General features: G+C 41.2%; 1 protein-coding gene across 2 annotated transcripts in view; it reads left to right on the forward strand.

The window, feature by feature from the left end:
* EHF (ETS homologous factor) overlaps nucleotides 1-10,240 on the forward strand; it is an 80,460-nt gene extending 70,220 nt beyond the window's left edge. For both annotated transcript variants that reach the window (XM_074997484.1, XM_074997485.1), the window contains 3 exons: nucleotides 2,951-3,010; nucleotides 4,290-4,485; nucleotides 5,514-10,240. In XM_074997484.1, coding sequence (XP_074853585.1) covers nucleotides 2,951-3,010; nucleotides 4,290-4,485; nucleotides 5,514-5,613 — 356 coding nt within the window. In that variant the 3' untranslated portion in view covers nucleotides 5,614-10,240. The remainder of the gene's footprint in view (nucleotides 1-2,950; nucleotides 3,011-4,289; nucleotides 4,486-5,513) is intronic.
* The last annotated feature ends 15,062 nt before the right edge of the window (nucleotides 10,241-25,302 follow it).

Raw genomic sequence — 25,302 nt, forward strand, 5'->3', positions numbered from 1 at the left:
GTGCATGCTTAGTGTGGCCCTGTTGTGGAATTTACATGTGCAAATAACTTAAAGGAAAGGAAAAGGTGATGTGAAGTTTAAACAAATGCTTTCAGCAGCAAATGTTAAAAAAACCCACCAAACCCAATGGCTTTTTCTCTTGCCAACGCCCATTCTCATAAAATGGCTGCCAGATCTTCAGATCTCTCTCTGATGCTGCTGGGAATCAGCAAGATTCTTGGCTTGGCGTGGCTATATGCTGACTTATTGAGCCTAGAGCTAGGGTGGCATGGCAAGGGCACAGCCTGTTGTAAAGCTAAATTTGTATATCCCGTAAAGAAGTAGCTCATTCCCGAATCATATGCAAATGATGTGAAATCTTTTGTCATAAGTTTTGCAAGGCAGCTTTGCTGAAATGGCATCATAATTCTTTTCATCTGTCAAGCCCCAGCCTTCTAATGGTGTGTGCTCAGAACGGGGCTCTGTGGAAGTGTAAAGGTAGAATGGAAGGCAGTTTACACAGGCTTAATAGGAGTAAATCAGTACATAGAAGGCAACTGACTCTTACTGAATAAATTACCAGCTAAGCAGAACACACCAAAGCCATTTGAAGGTAAATACAGGACTCTCAAATAAGTGTTATTTTTTTAATAATTCTATTTTAGGTAAAGCTACCCAAAAGTTAAGGACCTGATCCTACAACCCTTAAAGAAAACAGTTCTTTGCACATTGGTCTGCTAAAAGCCAGGGTTGTGAATTCAATTATCAAGGGGGCCATTTAGGGATCTAGGGCAAATAGATTAAAAAAAGGGGGATGGTTTCTGGTCCTGCAGGGAGAGCAGGGGACTGGACTCAATGACCTCCTGAAGTCCCTTCCAGCTCTATGAGATGTGTATCTCCATATATAAAACCAAAGTCCTGCTGACTTTTGACGTACAGTATAGTGTCTTTCTGGGTAGCTAAATGTGAATTAAGTCAGCCAAACCAGGCCCTTGTTTAATTTCACTATTTTCCCATAAGCTCAGTGGCTTCCACAGGTGATGGTGCACTCTGAAAGTGGGCAGGATACATAAACATGAGCTCAGAGCTGATGTGCAGCTGTGGGTCAAGGCTATGACTTAATAATGGGTAAATAGGGACTGTCTTTTCTGCTCCAAGTAGAGTTGAGCAAAATCTTTTGTGTGAAACATTTTTTTCCACACAGAATGTAGATTTTGGTTAATCAAATTAATTCACAAACTTAGATCAATTTTGGTAAATAGTTTTGGCGAGATTTTATCTCAGAAATGTCAGACGAGATTCATGTCCATATTTCTCAAATGAAATTATTTGATTTTTTTTTGTTTATAGAATTTCCCTCAATTTTCTTATATTTAAAATGTATTAAAACACCCAAAATTATTTTTAACATTTTGATTCACCAAAAATTTCACAACACTGACCAGAAGTGATTTTGTTTTCAGTTTTTCAAGCCAGGTATTTAGACAGCCCTACTTTTGAGCTGTTAATTATAATTAGGTGTAGAGTACAGTCTGTACAGGTATGTCTGTGAAAATTTTTGAGCCCAATTTGACATGCAATTATTGCAACTGCATGTGCAGATCAGGCAAGATTTTATACAAACAGTGCTTTTTCTGTTAAAAAAAGGGGGAGGCAGTACTCAGTCAGTTCCCTGATCTTCCCCCCTGCCCCCCAACCCTCAGACAGTCCTGTGGCTGGGGCTGCTGAGGTGCTGTACTGACAAGTACTGGCACAAAAAAAGCACTGCAAACAGATATTTACTTTAAGTCATTTGCACATGTAAATTCCTGCTTTTCAAGTAAAATTATGTAATTGTGCATGCTTAGCCACTAGAAAATATGCATGCATCTTAAGCATTTACTTTATGGAATTCAGGCACTAAATATCCTGCAGAGCAAGCACAGGAGGGACTTGTAATTATAATTGTCTCACTGACTTTGTGTAAGGTCTCAGCCTGACTGAAATAAACTTTTTGCTTTAATGTCAGTAACATAGTCACATTTTGTTTTCTTCCAATGTGGTGGCTACTAAATACAGAAATATCAGTGCCTACTTAGATGATAAGAGATTAATAAATCCAATTTCTTTACAGTTACTGTTTGAGAAATGGCTTGAGCTACAAATCAAATGCATTTTAAAAGCACTTACAGGCAAACATGTTGCACTGATGAGAAGCTGTGTGTTCTTTGGCTTTTAGCTGTAAAAATAAAATATACGTGCCCAGCTGTCAAAAACTCTAAACAACACTGTCTTGAGTTCTGGGAATACTTGGCTGTTACTTATTTTCTAAAGAACAATGCCTTACCAGATAATTTTGCATTTAGCACATGGGCATACATGACATGAATACCAATACATACAATTCACATTAGATCATCTATAGAACAATTAAAAAAAAGACCCGAAGTGACGTGTTACGGCAAGGTCTGAGCCATAATGTGGGAAATCAGGATTACTGTTACAGATATGATCCTCTGATTTTTCACTGTTACTTACATGGTGCAAGGGCAATAAAGTGAGGTATTCTTTAATCTAATTAACATTTCCATACCCAGCTGTTTACATCTGTGTTTATCCTTTCGTCTGTTCTGGTATGGTTATGGTCTGAAGAAGTGGGTCTATTCCACAAAAGCTCACCACCTAATAAATTATTTTGTTAGTCTTTAAAGTGCTACTGGACTGCTTTTTTGTTTTGATAGTGTATAGACTAACACTGCTATCTCTCTGTTAGTATTCATCAATGATCTCTCTGTGAAGTGTAGCCTGGCTGGTTAAAATATAACCCAGAAAGCAAAAACACCCTCTGGATTATGCATTTAGCTTTTGCAAGATGATTATCTTTGAAACAGGCACTTATTCATTTTTGTGGTTTTTATTTTATTTAATCTGCTAGTCAACAGAAAACCTTCAGCTAAATTCACAAGAACAGTTTCATTTTCATCCTCTGCAGAGTCTTCAGATGAGAAAAAAACACAAGATCACCCCACAAAGTCCCACACCAAGAAGCACAGTAAGTCAACTGCTTATGGCAACACTGATGCCTTCATTGGTGGCCCAGTGACCATACAAATGCAGGGTCATGTTTTGGGAGAAAATGGAAGTGCCAAAAGAAGAGCCTAGTTTCAAAGCAAATAGCTCAAAAGAAGGATTTCATGAACTATTTCTCTCTGTGATAATGTGGCTCCCATTGTTTGAGTTGGCTTCATGCAGGGGAGCATGGAGATTCCACATAAAGCTCCCATTAATAAGGACCTTTCAGAAACACAGGATTAGATGAGAGTTTGCTTGCTGGGTTGAAAAGATGCCTTGGCCACCAAAGTTATTTCCTCCCTAAGAAATCCCTCCGCTAAATACACTATTCATTATCTGCATGCAGTAGGGAGCTTTAAGGGACAGCTGCACTATGGATGTGCAAATGTTTCCATCCATTTTTGCAAATGGGTCTGAAAATATCCTCCTTAGGCTTTCGCAGAGGAGAATGCCAGAAATTTCCGCACAAATCACTCCAACTGCTTTTCCTGCCTGACAGGGTGTCAGTGCCAGAAGTCATGGTTTACAAGTATAAAGCAGCAGCAGAACAGTGGTCTGAGGCATGTGGCTTCAGCAAGGCACACATAGGATTAACGCAAAGTGCTGAACTTTGTAATATGAAACAAAGCCTGGCTTAGGAGTCATTTCTCTGAATTGCATCCAAGTTTCTGAGTGTGGGTTGGTTCAGTATTTTGCCGCAGCTTTACTGAGATATGCAGATCTTGGGGTGGAGCTATTCTGAAGACACCCTCCATTTAAAAAATATCAAGATTACTGTTTTATACAGTGCATTTGTAGCCACGTTGATCCCAGAATATGACACTACCTCACTCAATTTGTTTCTGTCTTTTACTGGACCAACTTCTGTTGGTGAGATAGACAAAATTTCTACCTATCATGGTCCTTTTCAATGTGAGTGAAGTAATTATGTGAAATAAGCTCTGACACCTTTCATTAAACTGTGACACTTGGAGTATCTTACCCAAACATGAAGAAGAATTCTGTGTACCTTGAGAGCTTCCCTCTCTCACCAACAGAAGTTGCTCAAATAAAAGATACAACTACCTCACCCATCTTGTCTCTCCGATTACAGTTTTACATCTCACAGACAATGGACAGGGGTCTGCAGGCACAGACAAATTTTTGGTTTCTATAGAAACAAGTCATTTTCTGTCAGTGTCTGACCAAAATAAATAAATAAATAAAATAAACAAAAATACTCCAGATATATGCTTTGTGTTTCCACCATCTTTTTTCAGATCCTCGAGGGACTCACCTCTGGGAATTTATCAGGGATATTCTCCTTAATCCAGAGAAGAACCCAGGATTAATAAAGTGGGAAGATCGGTCTGAAGGTGTCTTCAGGTTTTTAAAATCTGAGGCAGTGGCTCAGCTCTGGGGCAAGAAGAAAAACAACAGCAGCATGACTTACGAGAAACTCAGCCGGGCTATGAGGTAGCATGAGTTGAGAAAATATGAATCCTGGAATTATTAAAGAGCTATTGCATACATTTGGAATCTAGCCGATTTAAAACAATCAGTTAAAACGTTGCAATGGCTACATTTGTCATCTGAATTCCTTTAGTAATTTTGAGGGTTTATAATTACATTTTCTCATTTTTTAAAAAGTTTCTGTCTCTCTTGTTGCTGTGTGAACAAGCCACACAAAACAGGTAAAGCCAATCATTTAAAGAAAGTTATATACAAAAGGTACAACTGACCTCTCTGCAAAAGAACCAGCTCAAGGCCTGGTCCCTGCTAAGTCAAAATGCTACCGTTACACTAGACTGTTCTGTCAACAGAAGTCATTGTCGAGAGAGTTTCCCCAACAAAACTTCTGTTGACAGTGTGCGGCCATCCACAAAAGCCAATCTGGAGAGTGCTCCACTCTGTTGACAGAGCAGCCAGACTGCCCGGCTGCTCTCTTGCCAAACCAGGTCCCATGAAGCACAGCAGACAGGGCTGCCCATTGTTGTGCATGCGCTGTATTGACAGAAGGCCCCCCAGAACTGCCATGCAGCTTTTTTGCCAGCGGAATCTGTTGACAGCAGCTTTACGTCTCAAAGCTTTGAGGCGGAAAGCTGACGGCAAAAGTGCTGTGTTTTTTCCATATACCGTCGAAACACTGCATTTTGTGCAGGCATGCGCCGCAAGTTTTGTCAACAAAACTGGGGTTTTTCCAGCAAAACTTGTTAATGTAATCATAGCCAAAGGGTTTACTTTGAGCCGAAGCAATGAGCTGGTGCTTCTGAAAAACACTGTCCACCCAAGGATCAGTCAAATGTGTAAACTAAAGCAAAGTAAAATAAAAAAAGTTTTCTCTACTATCTTTCAGTCACAATAACCTTAGATATTTCTTGTAATAATAGTGAGTTAAAAAAAAGTCAGTTAGAGGTATGATTTTTAGTGGACACTGTTCCTCAAAGACTAGTCTCAACTCCAATGCCTAGGATTAAATCAACTTCTTTGTTTTTCTTTAACAGGTACTATTATAAAAGGGAAATACTGGAGCGTGTGGATGGCCGGAGATTAGTCTATAAATTTGGAAAGAATGCCCGTGGCTGGAGAGAAAATGAAAATTGAAGATGTCAACAAAACAGCAGGAAAATCTTCTGGATGTAAATATTCAAAGACTATTCTCTTCTATTTATGTACCAGGATGGGGTGGGGGAACCTACTTCTAACAGGAAGAACGAACACTATCATTGGTGTCAAAATTGTTTTAGTGGAAGTATGTGCTGTATGGGGAAAAATGTGCACAGTGTTTCTGTGATATATGATAGCATTATATGAAAGTGATTAATTTTCCCATTGTGTGAAGATTTTTTTGAGACAGAGCAGGAGTAATGTGATTTATGACAATGCTGTGAGCTATGCAAATGAAGAGAGGAATCATAGGGCATTATATATTTTTATCAGTAAAAGAACTGAAAATAAGGCAACCTGCTTTCTGCACATGAGAAAAATAAAGATTTCCAATGTTGCTTATCTTTGTAAGGAGACTCACAGGCAATTGTTCAGTTCCAGTTATATTATTTCAACTATGGGACAGCTGCACTCAAACGGAGCACATATGAGCGCATGCATGAAGCTGAAAAGCATCTGCACGTTAGTACACTTAGGAAGTGAGCGCTCAGTGGATAAAATAGCAAGCAGCAATGAGCCATTCACTGGTTTTCACATATTCCTAGGCCAGAAGGAACAATTGTGATCTTGTAGTCTGGCCACCTGTAAACCATAGAACATAAATCTTCCCCAGAATAATTCTTAGAGAAGATCTCTTAGAAAAATATTCAGTCTCAATTGAAAAATTGTCATCGATGGAGAATCCCCCGCACTCCTTGGTAAATTGTTCCATTGGTTAATTACACTCCCTGATAAAATCCTTATTTCCAGTCTGAATTTGTCTACTTCATTGTCCACCCGTTAGATTGTCTAAAGGCACCCTTTCAAGATAGCTCATTATTAAATATTTATTCCTTGTGAACTCACTTACAGAAGCAAATGTTCCATCATCACCTAGGTTGTAATTCTGTTGTCCGGTAACATTAGCTTCCATCTGTCCTACAATTTCACAGTATCTGTAAAGTCTCAGTTACTTCAGATGCTAGCTTCATCCTCACCTGATTTCTGCTGGTAATTGTAGTGAAGTGCAAGGAAAAGCACTGTGGAACTACAAGCATTTCTTTGGAGAACTTGTAACAGTTCCTGCATTAGTTAAGGCCTGATCCTGCAAGGTGTTAAAGTACTTCCTGCCTGGTGCTTGCTTGAACCCTGTCTTCATTAAATCCAGCAAACATGCAACATGTCCCATGGTAAGGGCCCTAGGTTCTTTTCCTGCTTTGAGGTGGACTGCTAGGCTGACATAGCCTCAAGGATCAAAAGCCTTATAAAAGAGACACATCTAACAGGAAAACTTATTTAAATGAAACAATGGTTCACATTTTTCTAGGATCAAGTGCATCTAAAGCTACCAGATCCACACAGAAATAGAGAAAACATGTTTTTCCAAGGGTGGTTTAAAACATATGAGGGCATCTGGGAGAAACTGGAGGAGGCTAGGCAAGCACTGAATGTGGGCGGGTGGGAATAGTTCAAGCAGAAAAGCTAACTCGGTGGTGAATGAGTGCAGGGAAAGAGTCCCAATTTCTTTAAATGAAGGCCTGCTCCCTCTTGCAGACAAAAGTTCACCTGAGAAGGAGCCTGCAGAACACTGCCAAGAAATGTAAAGCGTCACTGCATTTATGCCTTAATTTCACCTCACACTCCCAAAGCATTGTGAGCAAGGGAACATCTAAGTTTTTGTAATGTTTGTCACCTCTTCCTGTGGTTCTCAGCTAGAAAGAAAAGCTCTCTTTATGCAATGTAATAATTAGAAATGAGCTCATACCAATCACATTCAGATTGGTGAAGTTCAGAACTGGATATATAATTTTGGACCCTTCTCTTGTGCTAACCATGCTGCACAGGGCATGAGTAAACACTTCTGTCTCTCCTCTGTTCTTAGTTAAAATCTCTTTCACAACATACCAAACATCTTCAGAATGTAGGGAACTAAAGAAAATGGAGGCAGCACAGGAACAAGTCAGTAGGAAACAGAAGGGATGCGGCCAATCAGGATTTTGTAAACGGATGAGTTTAGGGTCTGATTTGAGATGATGACAGAGGAAGTAAGAAACTAAACTAGATTCCAAATAATGTCTTTTTAGGGAAGGGAATATCGTTAAAAAAAAAAAAAGGAAAGTGGCCATCAGTGACACGTGGAGGCTTTGCAAGAAAACAAAAAAACAAAACAAAAAATAGAGAAAAGTGCTGCCATGATTGTGTTAATGTAGAAGCAAGAGCTATAATGCAAATAGCAGGCAAATTATGAAGTTTACGTCTGCCAGCCAATAGTTGTTGTCCTGGGAATCCATTGGTTCCAAAGCCAAATTTGCTCAAAACCCAGAGATGCGCCTGAGGTACTAGTTGTGCCAGGTTCAGGTTAGAAGGGAAGACGGCTGTAAAGAAATATAAAGCTGAAACCCAGAGTTAGGGGAACAACGGGTACCAAAACGTGCTTGCCAACACCCTATGGAAAACACAAGAGCCCAATATGTTATCTGTACACTGACAATCATGCTACCTCCTGTACACTGCATACCAGAGCTGTCACCATTAGTTATCGCTAGAGGATATGTTTACTTTTTCTTAGCTGGGTAGAGAGAAGTTCATCTTGTTTATAAAACTGGGTCATAAAACTTCAAAGCAAATTCTATTTCTCAACATGTTTTTGTTTTCTGACTGGGTATATCTTCTAACATTGTTTTTGCTCAGTTCATTCATTTCTTCTTTGTTTTAGCTTGATTGGCTGCATTCTATCCCCTTTATCATAATATATAGTCTGAATAACTATGGGAACTAGGCTATTAAATCAGAATGTCACCTCCAGTGTATAAAATGCATGTGCCAGAAACCATCCACTTTGTGCTTTTTGTCCTCTGTCCCTCCAATGCGATCTTTAGACACAAGACACTTTGGGTTAAAACCTAACCACTCTGAAGTCAAATGGCATAATTACCATTGGTTTTGATAGGGTTAGGATTTCATTCTTTTTGGAGGCATAAAGAAGTGGTAGGTGTTGGTAGCAATACAATTACTGCTCGCTGTCTCAGGTTAACACAGATCTCCTAGCAACCAAATAGAATAATATCCTGGAGTAATGCTGCTTTTTGCCTGATCTCAAGGGAAACAACAGTGAGATTGCAAGATACATCTGTCACTCCTTCCACGACACCGAGTTTACTATTTAGCAGCAGCTAAATCTATCTGGGGACTCTTTAGGGTTTTGTATGACAAGACATATGAACTATTAAAATAAAACAATTGTTTTAAAAATTCACCTTCTCTTGGCAATGTCTTGTAGAAAATGTAGGGAGCGATTTCTCCTGAGATTCAGTCTAGTCCTCCACTAGAATATTGAGCAATATAGGTGAGAATCATGCAAGCAAATATTTTCCATGGTTTGTGAGCAGAATCTTGTCATTTGACTTTATAGCTGCACAGGTTTGGAAAGGAAGCCATTTGATATTTGCTGTTTAACAAATGTCAGTCTTTGCCTAACACAGATCGAGTGGATTACTTTAGACTGTGATTCTTGCCACATACAAATGCAAACAGGCAAACATGAACTGTTTTAACCAGTTCTAACCCAAGCGAGATAATGAAGATATGGACGTTTATATCAATTGCTATTTAAACAAAAAGCACTTCTGAGACTGCTCTTTTATTTTGTATTGCGAAAAGGAGAGCAGTCACTTTTTTAGAGGTATATTTTAGGTTAGCAGAAGCAGCACTGCTCACACCATAGCTGTGTCCACACTACAATGATCTTTCAAAAGAAGTTCTGCTGGAAGATCTCTTCCAAGAAAACTCCTTTTCAAAGAGCACATCCACACACAAAAAGGCAGATCAAAAAATAGAGCCTCTCTTTTTATAGAAAGTGTCCACACAGCCCTTACTCTTTCGAAAGAACAGGCTAGTGATTGAAAAATCCAGCACTATTAAGACTGCTCTTTTGAAAAAAGGGCCCGCGGAGCGTCTACACACACTTTTTTTCGAAGCTTTTGAAAGAAGGTGTTCTTCCTGATCCGGGAGGAGAAGAGGGCTTCCCAAAGAAGTGCTCTGTTCATTCGATTTTGGATCAAAAGAGCACATTTTGCGTGTAGATGCTCCTCATGTTCTCTAGAAAAAGGGCTGCATTTTCTGAAAGAACTTGCTAGAGTAGATGCAGCCCCATGTAGAGATTTTTATTGTATCACCATTTTTTGTATGTTCAGAATTGTATAGAAAAAAGTAATGAAACTCTATTTATATAGTTGCTTGCCAATCAATAACACCAAAAATGGTGTTAATATCAACAATCACTCTTAGGATATATTTTATATAGCTAAGTAGAGCAAGTCTCTTAAAAAATATCCTGGGAGCTGGAGGTATGTTGGTAAAATATACAGACACGAAAATGCTTGGTTAAATTTTTATCTTTCATGCTCCATCAAAGTGCATAAACTCAGCTTCCTTTTCACTGCATCTTCAGTGTTTAAATATAGAAAAATATTATTTTATCAGATATTTTGGTGTTTCATATCTCAGATTAAAGTTATATGATGCACAGAAGTGCCACAGTCTCTATTTTTACGGATATTGTATGAATTTAAATAAAAAAAACTGAAACAAGCTTGCAGATGTATGTTTATTTCAGCACGTTTAAAACTTGGAGAATAGAGTAAAAACATGTGAAATGTCCTAACAACAGTGAAAGAAGTGACATACTCAGCTTTGAAATTTACCAAGATAATGGCTCCATCTACAATAGTGGCTTCTTTTATAAGTCACAGGTTCTCAAATGTTGCTCTGTAGCCAGTGATCTCAGGAGCATTTTCTGCTGATCTGAGGAGAGCCAGTTGCTTATATTAAACTACTTCTCCTTGTGTATAGTTGCTCAACTTCACTCCGTTCAGAACAGACATTAAGCACATGGCTAACTTTATGTGTCAGTGGGATTTTGCAAAATGCTTAAATACTTGACTGAGTAAGGAAAAGATTACGCATAAGCATGCCCTTAACATTAAGCATATGTACTTTGCTGAATCAAGACAGCTAAAACATATGAAATACTTTCCTCAGATTATTTTTCCGTTTAATAATCGTGATTACTGCAACAACATGTAGAACTTGTATGTCAAGCACGAAAGCCATTTCCTACAGTAGTGACATTGTGATTGATTCACAGCCAAGATGGCACCTCCCATGCTCATTGTTTGCACTTCTCAATTTCTAAATGACCCTTGTGGATTTGCCATAACATTTATCTTCAGGGGCTCATTTGAATTACAACCTTATTGTCTTTGAAAAAATCTCCCCATCTATTACAGTAAATTCATATCTGCAGTTCCAATAGTTTCTTGGATAGCAACTGCTCATTTCTTCAGGACACCTTGCTTTATTGTTTCTTTTAAGGATTCTCAGTGATTTCTCTTTCTCCATATCCTTTTTTATTCCTTATTGCAGTTTCCTGGTAGCCATGGGAATTGACTTTTCACTCAGCTCAAGACAGGTTTGCATCCCTGTCTCTAAAGTCTTCTCTGGTTTTGTGGGACCCACTGCTCTGGAAAGAGTATCTGCAGTGAAGATGAATTTACCAGGTGTGTAGGCCACAACCAAATCATACTTTTACCACTTTTTCATCTTTCTTTGAAACCTTATGGCCTTATGGTACAGTCTTTTAGTGGTTTGCTAAATAATGCTATCAGGGACTTGCAATCTGTTTCAGCTTCTGCTGTCTGGCCTTAAATACACTGATTGAATCTCTTACAGGCAAACAATATTTCCAGAAGTGCTTTCTCAATCTGTGTGCATCTGGTTCTGCTTCAGTCAGTGATTTGGATGCATATGACATTGGCTGCCAGCAGTCCTTAAGGGTCTGTGAAAATCACTGTACCTAAACAAGACTGAGATGCTTCTCCTGAGATGCTTCTCCTGAGATTGTAATAGGCCTTCTTGGTGCATAGAATGTCAACATTGGTTCTTGTATCAGTTGTTGTTTTAGACCTTTCCATGATTCCTCCACTTCTATGCTCCAATACCATTCATTTTTATGCTCTTGGATTTTTCTGAAAGCTGCTGCTTTGTTAGATAGATTAGGTATGACTTGTTCAGGATAATTGACCATTACCAGAAACCACAGAACATCTTCTTGGACTGGAGACCTCCCCGCCTAACTCTTCCTGCTTTGTTCTGCCCTTCCCCTGAGCACACCCCAACCTGGCTCCTCCCTCAGTGCCTCCTGCATGATGTGAGACAGCTGATTGTGGTGGGCGGGAGGCTTTGAGAGAGAGGGAGAGGTAATGATCAGTCGGGCTGCTGCTGGGTGGGAACCGGTGAGTTGGAGGTGCTCTCCAGAGGAAAGTAGGTATCATTATCCCATTTTACAGATGCAGAAACTAAGACACAGGGAGGTGAAACACAACTTACTCAAGGGACAGTAGCAAAGCTGTGAATAGAATCTAGGCCCCCTAAGCACCAGAGAATTTAGGGCAAATTTATCTCAGTGGATGAAGATTGAACAACACCAAACTCAGAACTTAGCAGTGACTGCTTGTCCTGCTTCCTCTGAAGAGCCTCCACAGTTGAGAAACTGTAAGGTAAATCTTTTATTTCTTTCCAAACAAGATGATGGATCCTTATTACCTTGTGATGCAGTCTGCATCTTGCCTCCCTTGAAGCACTTACCCATCGCCAGTTCCTCATCTTTCCATTTTCAGAAGAATATGGGATGAGATACTTGTTCCAGTCCCTTTATGCTGTGAATAAGGGTGGGAGCAGTGTAAATGGCTCTAAAATCCCTGCTTCTGGCTGTGGGAGGATTGCTTTGCAAGCCCCGGCGTAGGGTGTGTGACAGATGCATGGCTGGGAGTAAAAGGGGTGTGTCAGAGGCATGGTGGCATCAAACAGTGTTGTGGCTCATGGGGCAGGATGAGAAGGATGCTTAATTTAGGCCCTTTGAGGAATCAAGATGTTCAAGTTAGGGTAAGGGCTTCTCCAACTCCTGGAGCAGCCCAGGATCTAGAGGGCACAAAGGTAGGGCCAGTAGCCACCATAGATTCCATCCTCCACCCCAAAAGAGTGGCGCTGTACCATGAGAAGTACCAGACAGAACCTCGCCTATGGGTTCTATAATGTGAAATGAGTTTTGTAGGCTCAGTCCAATGTGCAGTGGAGAAGCACCCAACCCACAAAGAATACTTGTACTGTAGGCATGCCTTGGCTAGCTCAGCAGAGACTGAGATTCCTCCAGGTACGATGTACCTTTAAAGACATAATCCTACACCGCAGCCTGCAACAGTTTCTGGCACCCTTGGCAAACTATGACTTTGGCACCACCTCCCTTCAATAGAGAGAAAAATGAGAAGTCAAGAATAAAATTTTACCTTTATTTACTTGGCCTTTACAATGAGCAATGTAAAAATAAAAACAAAGATGTTATTGATTTTTCTACTTTTCTTTAATCCTTACACAGTTATACTGCATTGGGCAAACCTCCCAGTAGCTGACACCTAAACTGTTTTGAGGTGTACACAGTGTTTCTGCTCAGTTTCATTTCGAGTTGGAACTGTCTTCCTTCCAAAGGAACTGATTTTTGAGAAGCTATGGGAATTTTTATTCCTCGTTATGGAATGAAGTCTGTTTGGAGGGTGTAATCCTTTTGCTGGGCTTTCAACTGTAATAATCTACAATAAAAACCAATCTTAATCTTACAAATATTCGTGATTTTCCCTGTATGATCTTGTTAAAACCTCTCACTGAATTTTTCAGGTCCAACGCAATACAAATTCTTTGTGCGCACAGCATCCTTGGGATTACAGCTGCTAACGCAGCAGACCAGTTATTGCAGTTGGCTGACTGGCCTTCACTAAGTGGCAATCAACACTGACTCAGCTGCATGACTGGCCAACACTAGGCTATTGAGAATGAATGAAGCACCAGACCCCTTCCCCGGGCAGCAAACCCAGGCGGTGCACTTTTGAAGCTATGCTGTGAGGACAGTTTAGTTGTATTTACATACACAGCTGTGGTCCACAATGTGAAATAAGTAAACCAGCTTCTGACATGGCAATGATGTACTGTTTTTACAAGTACAATATTTGGTACTTTCCTTTATAAGAGAGAAAATATTAGTATATTTTTAAATGGAGAAAAAATTCACTTCTGCCTAGGTGCCCACCCAGTTCATCTACATGGTTGGGCCGGCCTGCCTGCAGCTGGAGTAATGCAGTGTGTACTCCCCTCCAAGCTTTGGCGGTTCTGCTGGTTAGCATAGAGCTGTTAGACCCTGGCACCAGCTTCTCCTCAATAGTCCCTTCCCCTTTGGGGGTGGCTTGTAACCACAGCAGCTCTTGCCAAGAAAGCAGTTCTTTCTTTCAAAGAATGACAAGGACTGAAGCTAGCCCCATCTGTCAGCTTTCAAGGGCCAGCCACAACCTATCCTTTCAATTTCATTCTAGCCCCACAAGGGGCAATTCAGTTTGGTTTTGGCTTTGAATTTGAACATCTTATCAGGCGGACTTAGGTTTGCAAATCAAACCCTGACCCCAAGGCTGTTCAGATAAAGTTTGGAGTAAAGGGACGATTGGACAAAAGGTTCTGATTTTCTCCTATCTCTGTTAAGAACACATTACTTATCTCCTACATACGAAGAGGAGAAACACCTGTCAATTGTTTGCTCTAATTTTAATTACCCCCCAAATCCATTTTTAAAGTGCTAGAAGCAACAAGATGGTGTTGTGCCATCACATGTACACTGTTCATGGTGCCATTTACACTCTCCAAGCCCTTCCTTTTCATAAAGTTCTACTATTTTGCAAAGGAGAAAAAAGATCTTTGCATGTCAATCACACTCTCATGATGGAGACAATCCCAATATTACAGCTAAAGAATCTTACTGAGTGTTATGATCCATTCATGATTTTCTATTTTAGTAGCACCTAAATTCTCCTGTACCAGTGATACGAGGCTCTCTCTTGGACTCCATGTATCTTTCTAGAGATCCATCATCACCTCTGTCTCCAAATTATCCTCTTCTTTCCCAGTGCAGTTTTAGACAGTGCCATGCATCAACAATCAGAGACAACATCTGTCTGAGCTTCATGTTTTTGTGCAGAACCTGAGTTCAACATACTGGAATAAACTCACTGCACAAAACAACTACAAACCCTGATGGTTTGCCTGATATTCATGTCAGAGGATTTCAGAATGCATGGCCATATCTACACTATCCCAAAACTTCAAAATGGCCACGCAAATGGCCATTTCAAAGTTTACTAATGAAGCGCTTAAATAAATATTCAGAGCCTCATTAGAATTCTGGCAGCCACGGCACTTCGAAATTGCCACAGCTTGCCACCACACGGCTCGTCCAGACAGGGGTCCTTTTCGAAAGGACCCCCCCCAACTTTGAAATCCCCTTATTTCTATTCTACTGATAGGACGAAGGGGATTTCAAAGTTGGTGGGGTCCTTCCGAAAAGGACCCCCATCTGGACGAGCCGCGTGGTTGTGGGCCACAGCAATTTCCATGTGCCCTGGCCGCCAGCATTCTAATGAGGTGCTGAATATGTATTTCAGTGCTTCATTAGTAAACTTTGAAATGGCCATTTGTGTGGCCATTTCAAAGTGGTGGGATAGTGTAGATGTAGCCCATGTGTAAAACATTACAGAACATACAGATTGAAATCTGAAATCAATGGCCGTTTCTACATGCTAATACACGAAGTGAAAGATGCTAATGAGGCACAGATGCAAATTCCCCACACCTCATTAGCATAACATCACATTATTTGGAGTCTGGAAGACCATTCTTCCGGACTCCAAAATGCCGTGTAGAAGCACGGCCCCTGGAGGGGCTTCCGGAAGGAAGTCCTTCTTCCAGAGGCCCCTTCTTCCCGAAAATTTTTGGGAAGAAGGGGGCCTCTGGAAGGAGGACTTCCTTCCGGAAGGCATCCCGGGGCCACGCTTCTACACAGCATTTTGGAGTCTGAAAGAACGGTCATCCAGACTCCAAATCAGATGACGTTATGCTAATGAGGCGTGGGGAATTTGTGTCCGTGCCTCATTAGCATCTTTCTCTCCATGTATTAGCATGCCACTTCCAAAGGAAGTGGCCTGTGTAGAAATGGCCAATGTCTGGTGTGCCTCTTTTGAAAGAGATATGCAAATGAGGGAATTTGAAAATGCAAACGAAGCACAAATTTGCATGTCTGGCCCCTCATTTGCATATTCTTATTTTGAAATAGCTTCTTTCGAAAGAAGAAAAGCAGAGTACACACTGCTCTTTCGAAAGTAAACCCCACCTTCGAAAGAATCCTTTTTCCCTTTTTTTTTATGGGAAGAAGGATTCTTTCGAAGAAGCGGTTTACTTTTGCAAGAGCAGTGTCTACGTTGCTTTTCTTCTTTTGAAAGAAGCTATTTCGAAATACAAATCTGCAAATGAGGTGTCAGATTTGCAAATTTGCACCCATTTGCACTTTCGATTTCCCTCATTTGCACACCTCTTTCAAAAGAGGAATGCAAGCGTAGACACAGTCTCTCTGATAGGCAAGTGGCTTCTACCCAGATACACCAAGAAAGTTCAGCAGCTGGCAAGTACCTCAATGAGGCTAATTTGGCTACCCTTTCACATCTCTTTTCTGGTGATGTAGCTGGTGGGTATGGCCACTGTTTTGAAGAGGAAAAGGTTACAAAAGTTGGCAGTATGGCATGCAGGAGGTGTCCTCTGCTTAATCTTTAAACAGAGATAGCAAGGGTGCAAAACTGCCTTACCTATATAATGCAATTTTACCTGTAGGCCAGGGGTTGGCACCCTGTGGCTCCAGATCCACATGCAGCTCTTTAAGGAACCACTTGTGGCTCTCAGTGCTGCCACCGGTGACTCCTCTTGTGGGTCTGGAGGCTGCCAACACTTAAAAAAATAAATAAATTCAGTTGCCTGCCATTAAACCAACTGAATTTAGTTTTTCTGTGTAAGTGGAGGCATCCTCTGGACCTGCTGAGCAGTCAGCTGCAGCAGGGAGCCCTTGAGAAGAAAGCCATGGCAGGGCAGGGAGCCCTGGAAGCGGCAGCTGGCAGGACACGGAACCACCCATGCCACACGTTGGGGAAATACTAAGTCTGTAGGAAAGCTGGGGGGAGGGGCAGCTGATCCTGTCCCTGCTGGAGCCCTGCAGCTCTGCTGAGAGGGAGGGGGAGGCAGTGGGGAGCAGTGTGGGGGCGGGGAGGCAACAGCTCCACAGGAGGTGCACAAGTTGAGGTGAGTTAATGCTGGGGATGGGGTGGGGGAGGTTGGGGCTGAGGCAGGTAATCCTGGGGATGCAGAGGACACTTTGGGGCTGAGAGGGATTAATCCTGGGGAGAGGGGGGAGTTTGGTGCTGAGAGAGGTAAAGCCTGCGGATGGGGGTTGGATTTGGGGGCTGAGGTAGGTTAAGCCTGGTGATGGGGTAACAACCTTCTAACTGATATAAATCATTGTGTGTGCACTGGTCGTCAAACAGGGTGATAAAAGGTATAGTTTGATATAGTTTATTAAGGACTGTCTCATAGTCGCATGCATTGTGGCTCTTGAAGTATGGATTTTGTAACGTAATTTGAAAAAAATGGCTATTTTGGTTGCAGACCCCTGCCATAGGGTATGGAGTCATTAACATCTTAGTCTCTCAGCTGATATTGGCAAGAAGGCCACCAGATAATGCCAGTTTAAAGGAGATAGTATCACAATTATTTATATTGTCTGGAAATGTACTTATGTAGTATGTGTAGCTAAATATATGTAAGGTTGGCAATACAACAAATATGAGGCCATCTGCCCCTATATATGTGAGGTGCGTAAAACATCAGAAAGGGAGAGGATTTATTTAGGTTGCTTCTGACAGGTACAAATAGGAGTACAGGGATGAAATTAAGGCAAGAAAAATGATGAAGGGTGAATACTGGAAATGATTTCCAGAGAGCGCAATCTCTCATATCAACTATTCTCAGATTCTGATGCTGGTAGGCATAGCATTGATCATCATGGATTACAATCAGAGCACACAGGCTGCTTTGCACTGTATTATCAGTCATGATAACTGCAAGAATTGAAATTAACAGGTGGTGTACCTAGTATTTATGAGCTTTAGATGTCGAATATTAAAGCCTGAGAATTACTCAGAGAAGCAGAGGAGATCAAGAGAAAAAAAATTGCAAATTCCTCTGTGGTCACTGGGAGCTGTGATTATTAAGCTCCTCTGAAAATCAGGGTGAAGAAAGTACTCATAAATATAGTGCAAGTAACAGTTTGCAGAGTAACAGGCTCCATATGACTTAATAGGTTTTTCCCATCTGTACAATCTCTGATCATGAATGTACACATTTCTTTGATCTGGTGATTTTCTGAAATACCCTATGGTCAGCCCACTTGAAAGCAATCTCTTGGCCCTAATCTATCAAAGGGTTTGCTGGAGAAAGGAAAGAAACCACAGGCAGAAGGGATAGTTGAGACATCTAGGATAGCATCGTAGAATCATAGAACGCTAGAACTGGAAGGGACCTTGAGAGGTCATTGAGGCCAGTCCCCTGCACTCCTGGCAGGAGCAAGTACTGTCTAGAGACCATCCCTGACAGATGTACATCTAGCCTGCTCTGAAGTGTTGACGGAGATTCCAAACCATCTCAAGGCAATTTACTCCAATGTTTAACCACCCTGACAGGAAGTTTTTCCTACTGTCCAACCTAAAACTCCCTTGCTGCAGTTTAAGTCCATTGCTTCTTGTCTTATCCTCAGAGGCTAAGAAGAACGATTTTTCTCCCTCCCCCTTGTAACACTCTTTTAGTTTACTTTAAACAAGTTTTTAGTTTACTTAGTTTACTTGTAAACTTCTATCATGTCCCTTCTCAGTCTTCTCTTTTCTAAACTAAACAAGCACAATTCTTTCAAGCCTATATATCAAAGACAATTTTTGAGACCATTTATGTCATGTTTTAAGGTAACTGATTAATCACCATATTTTGGAGAGTCACTGGAGCCCAGTGTGGAATCCTGGGTGCCTGATAACTCAACACATAAGCAATTCACTGGTTTCATACAGAGCTGCCTGCCTTGTGAGTGCAAGGATTACCAGGTTTTGAAAATGTTACAGAAAGACTTTCTTCTATCTAACTGTAGTGATGAATGCTAGAAAGGAGCCACCTAGAAGAAAAATCTCTCCTTTTGCTGGGTTAATGTTCTGTAAAAAATGTGGAAGCCACAACATCTAGAAATGATGTTAGTGTAAACCCCTATTTTAGTTCCATTGAAACTTGTTTCATTTGTGGACAATAGTAACTGCTTTTCTTGCTGAGTTCCTACTTCGCAGTTCCCTCCAACAGCAGTTTTCAACCAGTGCACCATGGCACACTGTCCAAGTGTGCCATGAAATTTTATCAGTTTTCCCTCATCGTGGGTCTTTGCAAAGCCACTGTGAGGGGAAATGTTGACCCCACAGGACCCCATGTGTGCTGGGAGGCAGTTGCAATGCTGCTTCACAGCCCAAACAAGCTGGTGGGGAGACTGCCCCCACTGTCTGCTATGGCAAGGAGGAGGGAGGCAGGGCAGCAGCCTGTTGGAGCTGAGACATGGTTTAAATCTGTGCCCTGGCTCCAACAGGCTGTTGGGGAGGGGAACCTGCTTTCAGTAGTTACTCATTTACTCAACATCCCTGTCAGATTGGTGTTAAGTAGATTTTGAAAAAATAGCTATGCTCAATGGCTAAAACCGCGTATTCTGTGGTGGCCAAGGCAGAAGTGCAACATAAAATAAGGACTCTGAAAAAACAGTGGTGGACTGAGAAGGTGCAAGAAGTCCAGCGTCTCGTAGACATCAATGATACAAGAGGTTTCTTTAATACCACCAAAGCTGTTTATGGACCGAGAAACCATGGAATCATACAATCATAGAACACTAGGACTGGAAGGGGTCTCGAGAGGTCATGGAGTCCAGAACCCTGCCCTCGTGGCGGGACCTAGTACTGTTTAGACCATCCCTGATAGACATTTATTGAACCTGTTCTCAAATATATTCAGAGATGGAGATTCTACAACCTCCCTAGGCAATTTATTCCAGTGTTTGACCACTCTGACAGTTAAGAACTTTTTCCTAATGTCCAACCTAAACCTCCCTTGCTGTAGTTTAAGCCCATTGCTTCTTGTTCTATCCTCAGAGGCCATGAAGAAGTTTTCCCCCTCCTCCTTATGACACCCTTTTAGATACCTGAAAACTGCTATCATGTCCCCCTCATCTTCTTTTTTACAAAGTAAACAAGCCCAATTCTTTCAGCTTTTCTTCATAGGTTGTGTTCTCTAGACCTTTGACCATTCTTGTTGCTCTTTTCTGGACCCTTTCCAATTTCTCCACATCTTTCTTGAAATGCAGTGCTCAGAACTGGACACAATACTCCAGTTGAGGCCTAACCAGTGCAGAGCAGAGTGGAAGAATGACTTCTTTTGTCTTGTTCACAACACACCTGTTAATGCATCCCACTGTTGACTCATATTTAGCTTGTGATCCACTATAACCCCTAGATCCCTTTCTGCCATATTCCTTCCTAGACAGTCTCTTCCCACTCTGTACGTGTGAAACTGATTGTTCCTTCCTAAGTGGAGCACTCTGCGTTTGTCTTTATTAAACTTCATCCTGTTTACCTCAGACCATTTCTCCAATTTGTCCAGATCATTTTGAATTTTGACCCTATCCTCCAAAGCAGTTGCAACTCCTCGTAGCTTGGTATCATCTGCAAACTTAATAAGCGTACTTTCTATGCCAATATCTAAATCGTTGATGAAGATATTGAACAGAACTGGTCCCAAAACAGACCCCTGCAAAGCCCCACTTGTTATACCTTTCCAGCAGGATTGAGAACCATTAATAACTACTTCCTGAGTACGGTTATCCAGCCAGTTTTGCACCCACCTTCTGGTAGTCCTATCCATGTTGTATTTGCCTAGGTTAGTGATAAGCATATCATGACAGATCGTATCAAATGCCTTACTAAAGTCTAGGTACACCACATCCACCGCTTCTCCCTTATCCACTAGGCTCTTTATCTTATCAAAGAAAGCTATCAGATTGGTTTGACGTGATTTGTTCTTTACAAATCCATGCTGGCTGTTCCCTATCACCTTACTATCTTCCGAGTGTTTGCAGATGATTTCCTTAATTACTTGTTCTATTATCTTTCCTGCCACAGAAGTTAAACTGACTGGTCTGTAGTTTCCTGCATTGTTCTTATTCCCCTTTTTATAGGTAGGCACCATATTTGCCTTTTTCCAGTCTTCTGGAATCTGTCCGTCTCCCATGATTTTCCAAAGATGATAGCTAAAGGCTCAGATACCTCCTGTATCAGCTCCTTGAGTATTCTAGGATGCATTTCATCAGGCCCTAGTGACTTGCAGACATCTAACTTTTCTAAGTGATTTTTAACTTGTTCTTTTTTTTGTTTTATCTTCTAAACCTACCCTTTTCCCACTGGATTCCCTATGTTAGGCATTCCTTCCTCAGACTTCTCAGTGAAGACTGAAACAAAGAAGTCATTAAGCATCTCTGCCATTTCCACGTTCTCTTTTACTGTTTCTCCCTCCTCACTGAGCAATGGGCCTACCCTATCCTGGGTCTTCCTCTCACTTCTAACTTATATCCAAAAAGTCTTCTTGTTTCCTTTTATGCCTGTAGCTACTTTGAGCTCACTTGTGCCTTTGCCCTTCCAATCTTGCCCCTGCATTCCTGTGCTGTTTGCTTATATTCATGCTTTGTAATTTGTCCTAGTTTCCACTTTTTATATGATTCCTTTTTAATTTTGACATCATGCAAGATCTCCTGGTTAAGCCAAGGTGGTCTTTTGCCATATTTTCTGTTTTTCCTATGCAGCAGAATAGCTTGCTTTTGGGCCCTTAATAATGTCCCTTTCAAAAACTGCCAACTCTCCTCATTTGTTTTTCCCCTCAGTCATGCTTCCCATGGGGCCTAACCTACCAACTCTCTGAGTTTACCTAAATTGATCTTCCTGAAATCCATTGTCTCTTTTTTGCTGTTCTCCCTTCTACCCTTCCTTAAAATTGTGAATTCTATGATTTTATGATCACTTTCACCCAAGCTGCCATCCACTTTCAAATTCTCAATCAGTTCCTCCCTATTTGTTAAAATCAAATCTAGGACAGCTTCTCCCAGTAGCCTTTTCAAACTTCTGAAATAAAATGTTGTCTCCAATGCAGTCCAAGAACTTACTGGATAGTCTGTGCCCCACTGTGTTAGTTTCCCAACATATATCTGGGTAGCTGATGTCCCCCATCACCACCAAATCCTGGGCCCTGGATGATTTTGTTAGTTATTTAAAAAAAGCCTCATCCACCTCTTCCACCTGGGTAGATGGCCCACAGTAGACTCCTAGCTGTATGCACTACTGTGTTGCAAACATCTCTTGTAAGACTATAATCATACTAAATGTAAGTAAACGTGACGTTTATGAGCAATCGATTCATCTGAAAAAAGAGGGTATGGTGTGGAACTGTTTGTCTCATTTAAATGTGCCGTGTTACTGAAAAGGTTGGAAAGTACCACCTTAGCAAATGGTTTACACAGAACAATGTTTTATCTTTCTAGAAAGAGACACTGGATTCACTGTGTGTGTGCAATGTTCGTAGGGCCTGATCTAAAAATTGTTAATGTGTGCAAGTAATGACAGAATTTGTTTCACTGTCACCAAATGGGATTTTAACAATGGCTTGACTTCTTACCTTTGCTTGTATGTTTCCTTCTGTTTTTTCTCTTTTACCTTTGCTGTCTCTCTCCCTATTATTGACTGAATAATTTCAGTCAATACAGTATACAATATAATCTATGTCCAAATTAACTGTTATGTGTTTATAGATATTTGTGTAGTCATTTAGTGCTGTGTGTCACATCTAATGAATGAAGTCCATACTGTAAACCTAATTCATGATATAATGAATGAACATGAGAAGGTAGCTATTTAACCACTCTAAAGCATATGCATGTCATTGAATGTCAGGATTAAGAGTAAAGTGAAATGTAGGTGACCCTCCAGCTGCCTACGCAGAAGGCTTGATTTCATTATTTTCAAAGCATCCCAGCTGTCAGTCTTGCATATTTTCATTGGTGGGGACTAAAGACCTCCCTTGACAGTTTGGTCTGTTATCTGATAAAACGTAAAGATTTATGTGTTATTGTATGTAACCAAACTATCCCTGTCTTTATCTTAAATTTATATCTTCTAGCTGTATTCCTGTTGACTAGTGAACCTACTGACATTTCTTCCCATATTACAGCTACTGCCTTCTCTGAGTGTAACATTTTGCTACATATGTTATGGTAACCAGTTATCATTTGTCTTTAATTGTCATTTCCTTAAACTAAATTCTAAGTTTAGCCACACAGGTGCCAGTCCACAATAACTCCTGTGACAAGCCTGAGTTCAGATTCTCACCCAACATCTTCTCTCTCCTAACATTTTTTTTCATCAGAGATCTCATGTTGAGCTTCACAGCTTTCCCTTCCCCCACAAAACCACGACAAATGGGTAGAACAGCAGATGTGAATCCAGGATGCTTTGAAGGCTTTCAGAGTCTTGCTGGAGTTTACAGATCTAAAGTGGGGAGGCCAAAATCAAACAAACAACAGAAAAACAGTCCCCTTTAAGAAGGCCTCAAATGAACCTCAGCCAGCAGAGTTCCTAGTTCTCTTCTAGTTCTAGAGACAGACTGGTTTTCTCCCTTTCTCTGAAGTATCAGGTTAGGGAAGGAGCAGCTTAATCTAATTCATAAGGCTCCGCCTCAGAGCCTTGAGTCAGAACAACCAAACTTACATTACAAAACAGCTTTTAAGACTCAGGACAGATAGTGTCCTAAGACCTGCAACCCATAGCAGTCAGCATAGCTTTTAGTCCAGGGATTCCCAACCTATGGGTCGGGTCCCAAATATGGGTCGCCATTAGATTTTCTAAGGGGTTGCCATCTGGGTAGCTCTGAGCCACATGTGGCTCTTTAAGGAGCCATTTGCAGCTCCCACCACTGCTACCGCTCATTCCTCTGGCTCCCAGTCCCTGCCCTATTGAAATGGAACTCAATTTAATTGGTTTAAAGCCCAGTAGAAGTGATCCAGCCATTAAGCCAATTAAGTTGAGTCCAATTTCAGCACAGCAGGACAGGGAACTGTTTGCACTGCAGGTGGGGGAAGGTACTAGGAGGGCTGGAGGGAATCATGCGAAGGAGGCAGCAGTGGCCCTTTGAAGGAGCTGTGGGGGCAGCAGCGGTGGTTGTTTGAGGTAAGTGGGGAAGTTTGGGGCTGTGAGGAGTTTAACACTGGGGCAGGGGTGGGTTGGGGTTGTGAGAGATGTAAGCCTGGTGGGATGGGGGGAAATCAAGATCTATAAAGAATAAAAATCCAAGGTAAGAACTTCCCTCCCCAGTTTTTAATTGTCTTGGGTCACAAAATCATACTGAATTGTCAAAATGGATTAGTGTCTTGAAAAGATTGGGAAGCACTGCTTTAATCCCTTCTTATTCAACCTTCTTTTCTAGCTTGGGGTTGGGTGCACCTTCATAGCATCCAGGCTGTTTTGGCCATAAGCCATTCCTCAAAGGGGTAGTGTGCACCACCACACTGCTTAAACTCCAGCCTCAGGCCTTTTACTGATCAGTGAGAGTTTATTGAGGATTCACAGGCATGAAAGAGGTGCAAAGTTGATATTTAATTCCCATGGGATAGCTTGTCCCCTAGTTTTATTCATACAAAAGAAAGAGGTCCCCATTTCCTGTTTGGCCAAGTAGGACTTACTCAAGCCTTGGGTGCTGGTGTGGTGTACAGTGCCAGGTCATCATCTCTAAGGGTTTCCTTCTACAAACAAGTGAGTAGACTACTGGGAAAGAAAAGGTGCAGAGCTTTCATGGTGCCCTTCCCCATGCCTTACTGGCAAATGGAACTGAGTCAATGGAAAGTGGGAAGTGGGCTGCCCTCTTTTGAAGGGTGCAGTAAATTACTTTTTCCAGGAGCAAAGAGGAAAATATCACTCGGACTCAGTTCTTCTAAAGGCTCTTTTTGAGGCCAGGCAGTTACAAACTGCCCTTTACTCAACAATCCCTCGCAGTCTAGTCCTACATATGCACCACAAGGGCTTTGGCTGTCTATTACCTGAAAGAAGTTGAGCTATCTCAGTTGCAGGAGATTTATGGTACCCTACCTAGGCCATCTAGTAAAAATATTCCTTCAGGCAGCTGCATTGATATTGTATGGGAGAAACAATGGGAGAAGCAGCACTAGAAGAGTTAAGCCTCTTTTATTAACACAAAATTTATCCGTGCAATTTTCCCAATTACCGGTTACAGGTGAAGCATAAACCATAACTGTGAACTAAATCATTATGTGTATGTTCTAAAGCAGCCAACTGTCTGTACACGCTTCTAATTTCTCTAAGAAAGGCTGTTGCCTTTGCTGTCATATACAGAATTAGTGATCAGTGCAGTTGAGGGTGCATGTTCTGAAATTTTTACTCCTATACTCCCAAAACCAGTGCTGCCTATTATGCTTTTGTTAGCTGGATTTAGACAATAAACTGAAAGTGAGAGGTTTCATTCCTTGCCATTACTGAATGTGAATGTGAACTATTACTGAATAGATACGGTTTCTGGAAGACAGGGTGCTACATTACTGACCAA

The sequence above is a fragment of the Carettochelys insculpta genome, chromosome 6 (assembly GCF_033958435.1).
Source record: "Carettochelys insculpta isolate YL-2023 chromosome 6, ASM3395843v1, whole genome shotgun sequence".
NCBI classification, from domain to species: Eukaryota; Metazoa; Chordata; order Testudines; family Carettochelyidae; genus Carettochelys; species Carettochelys insculpta.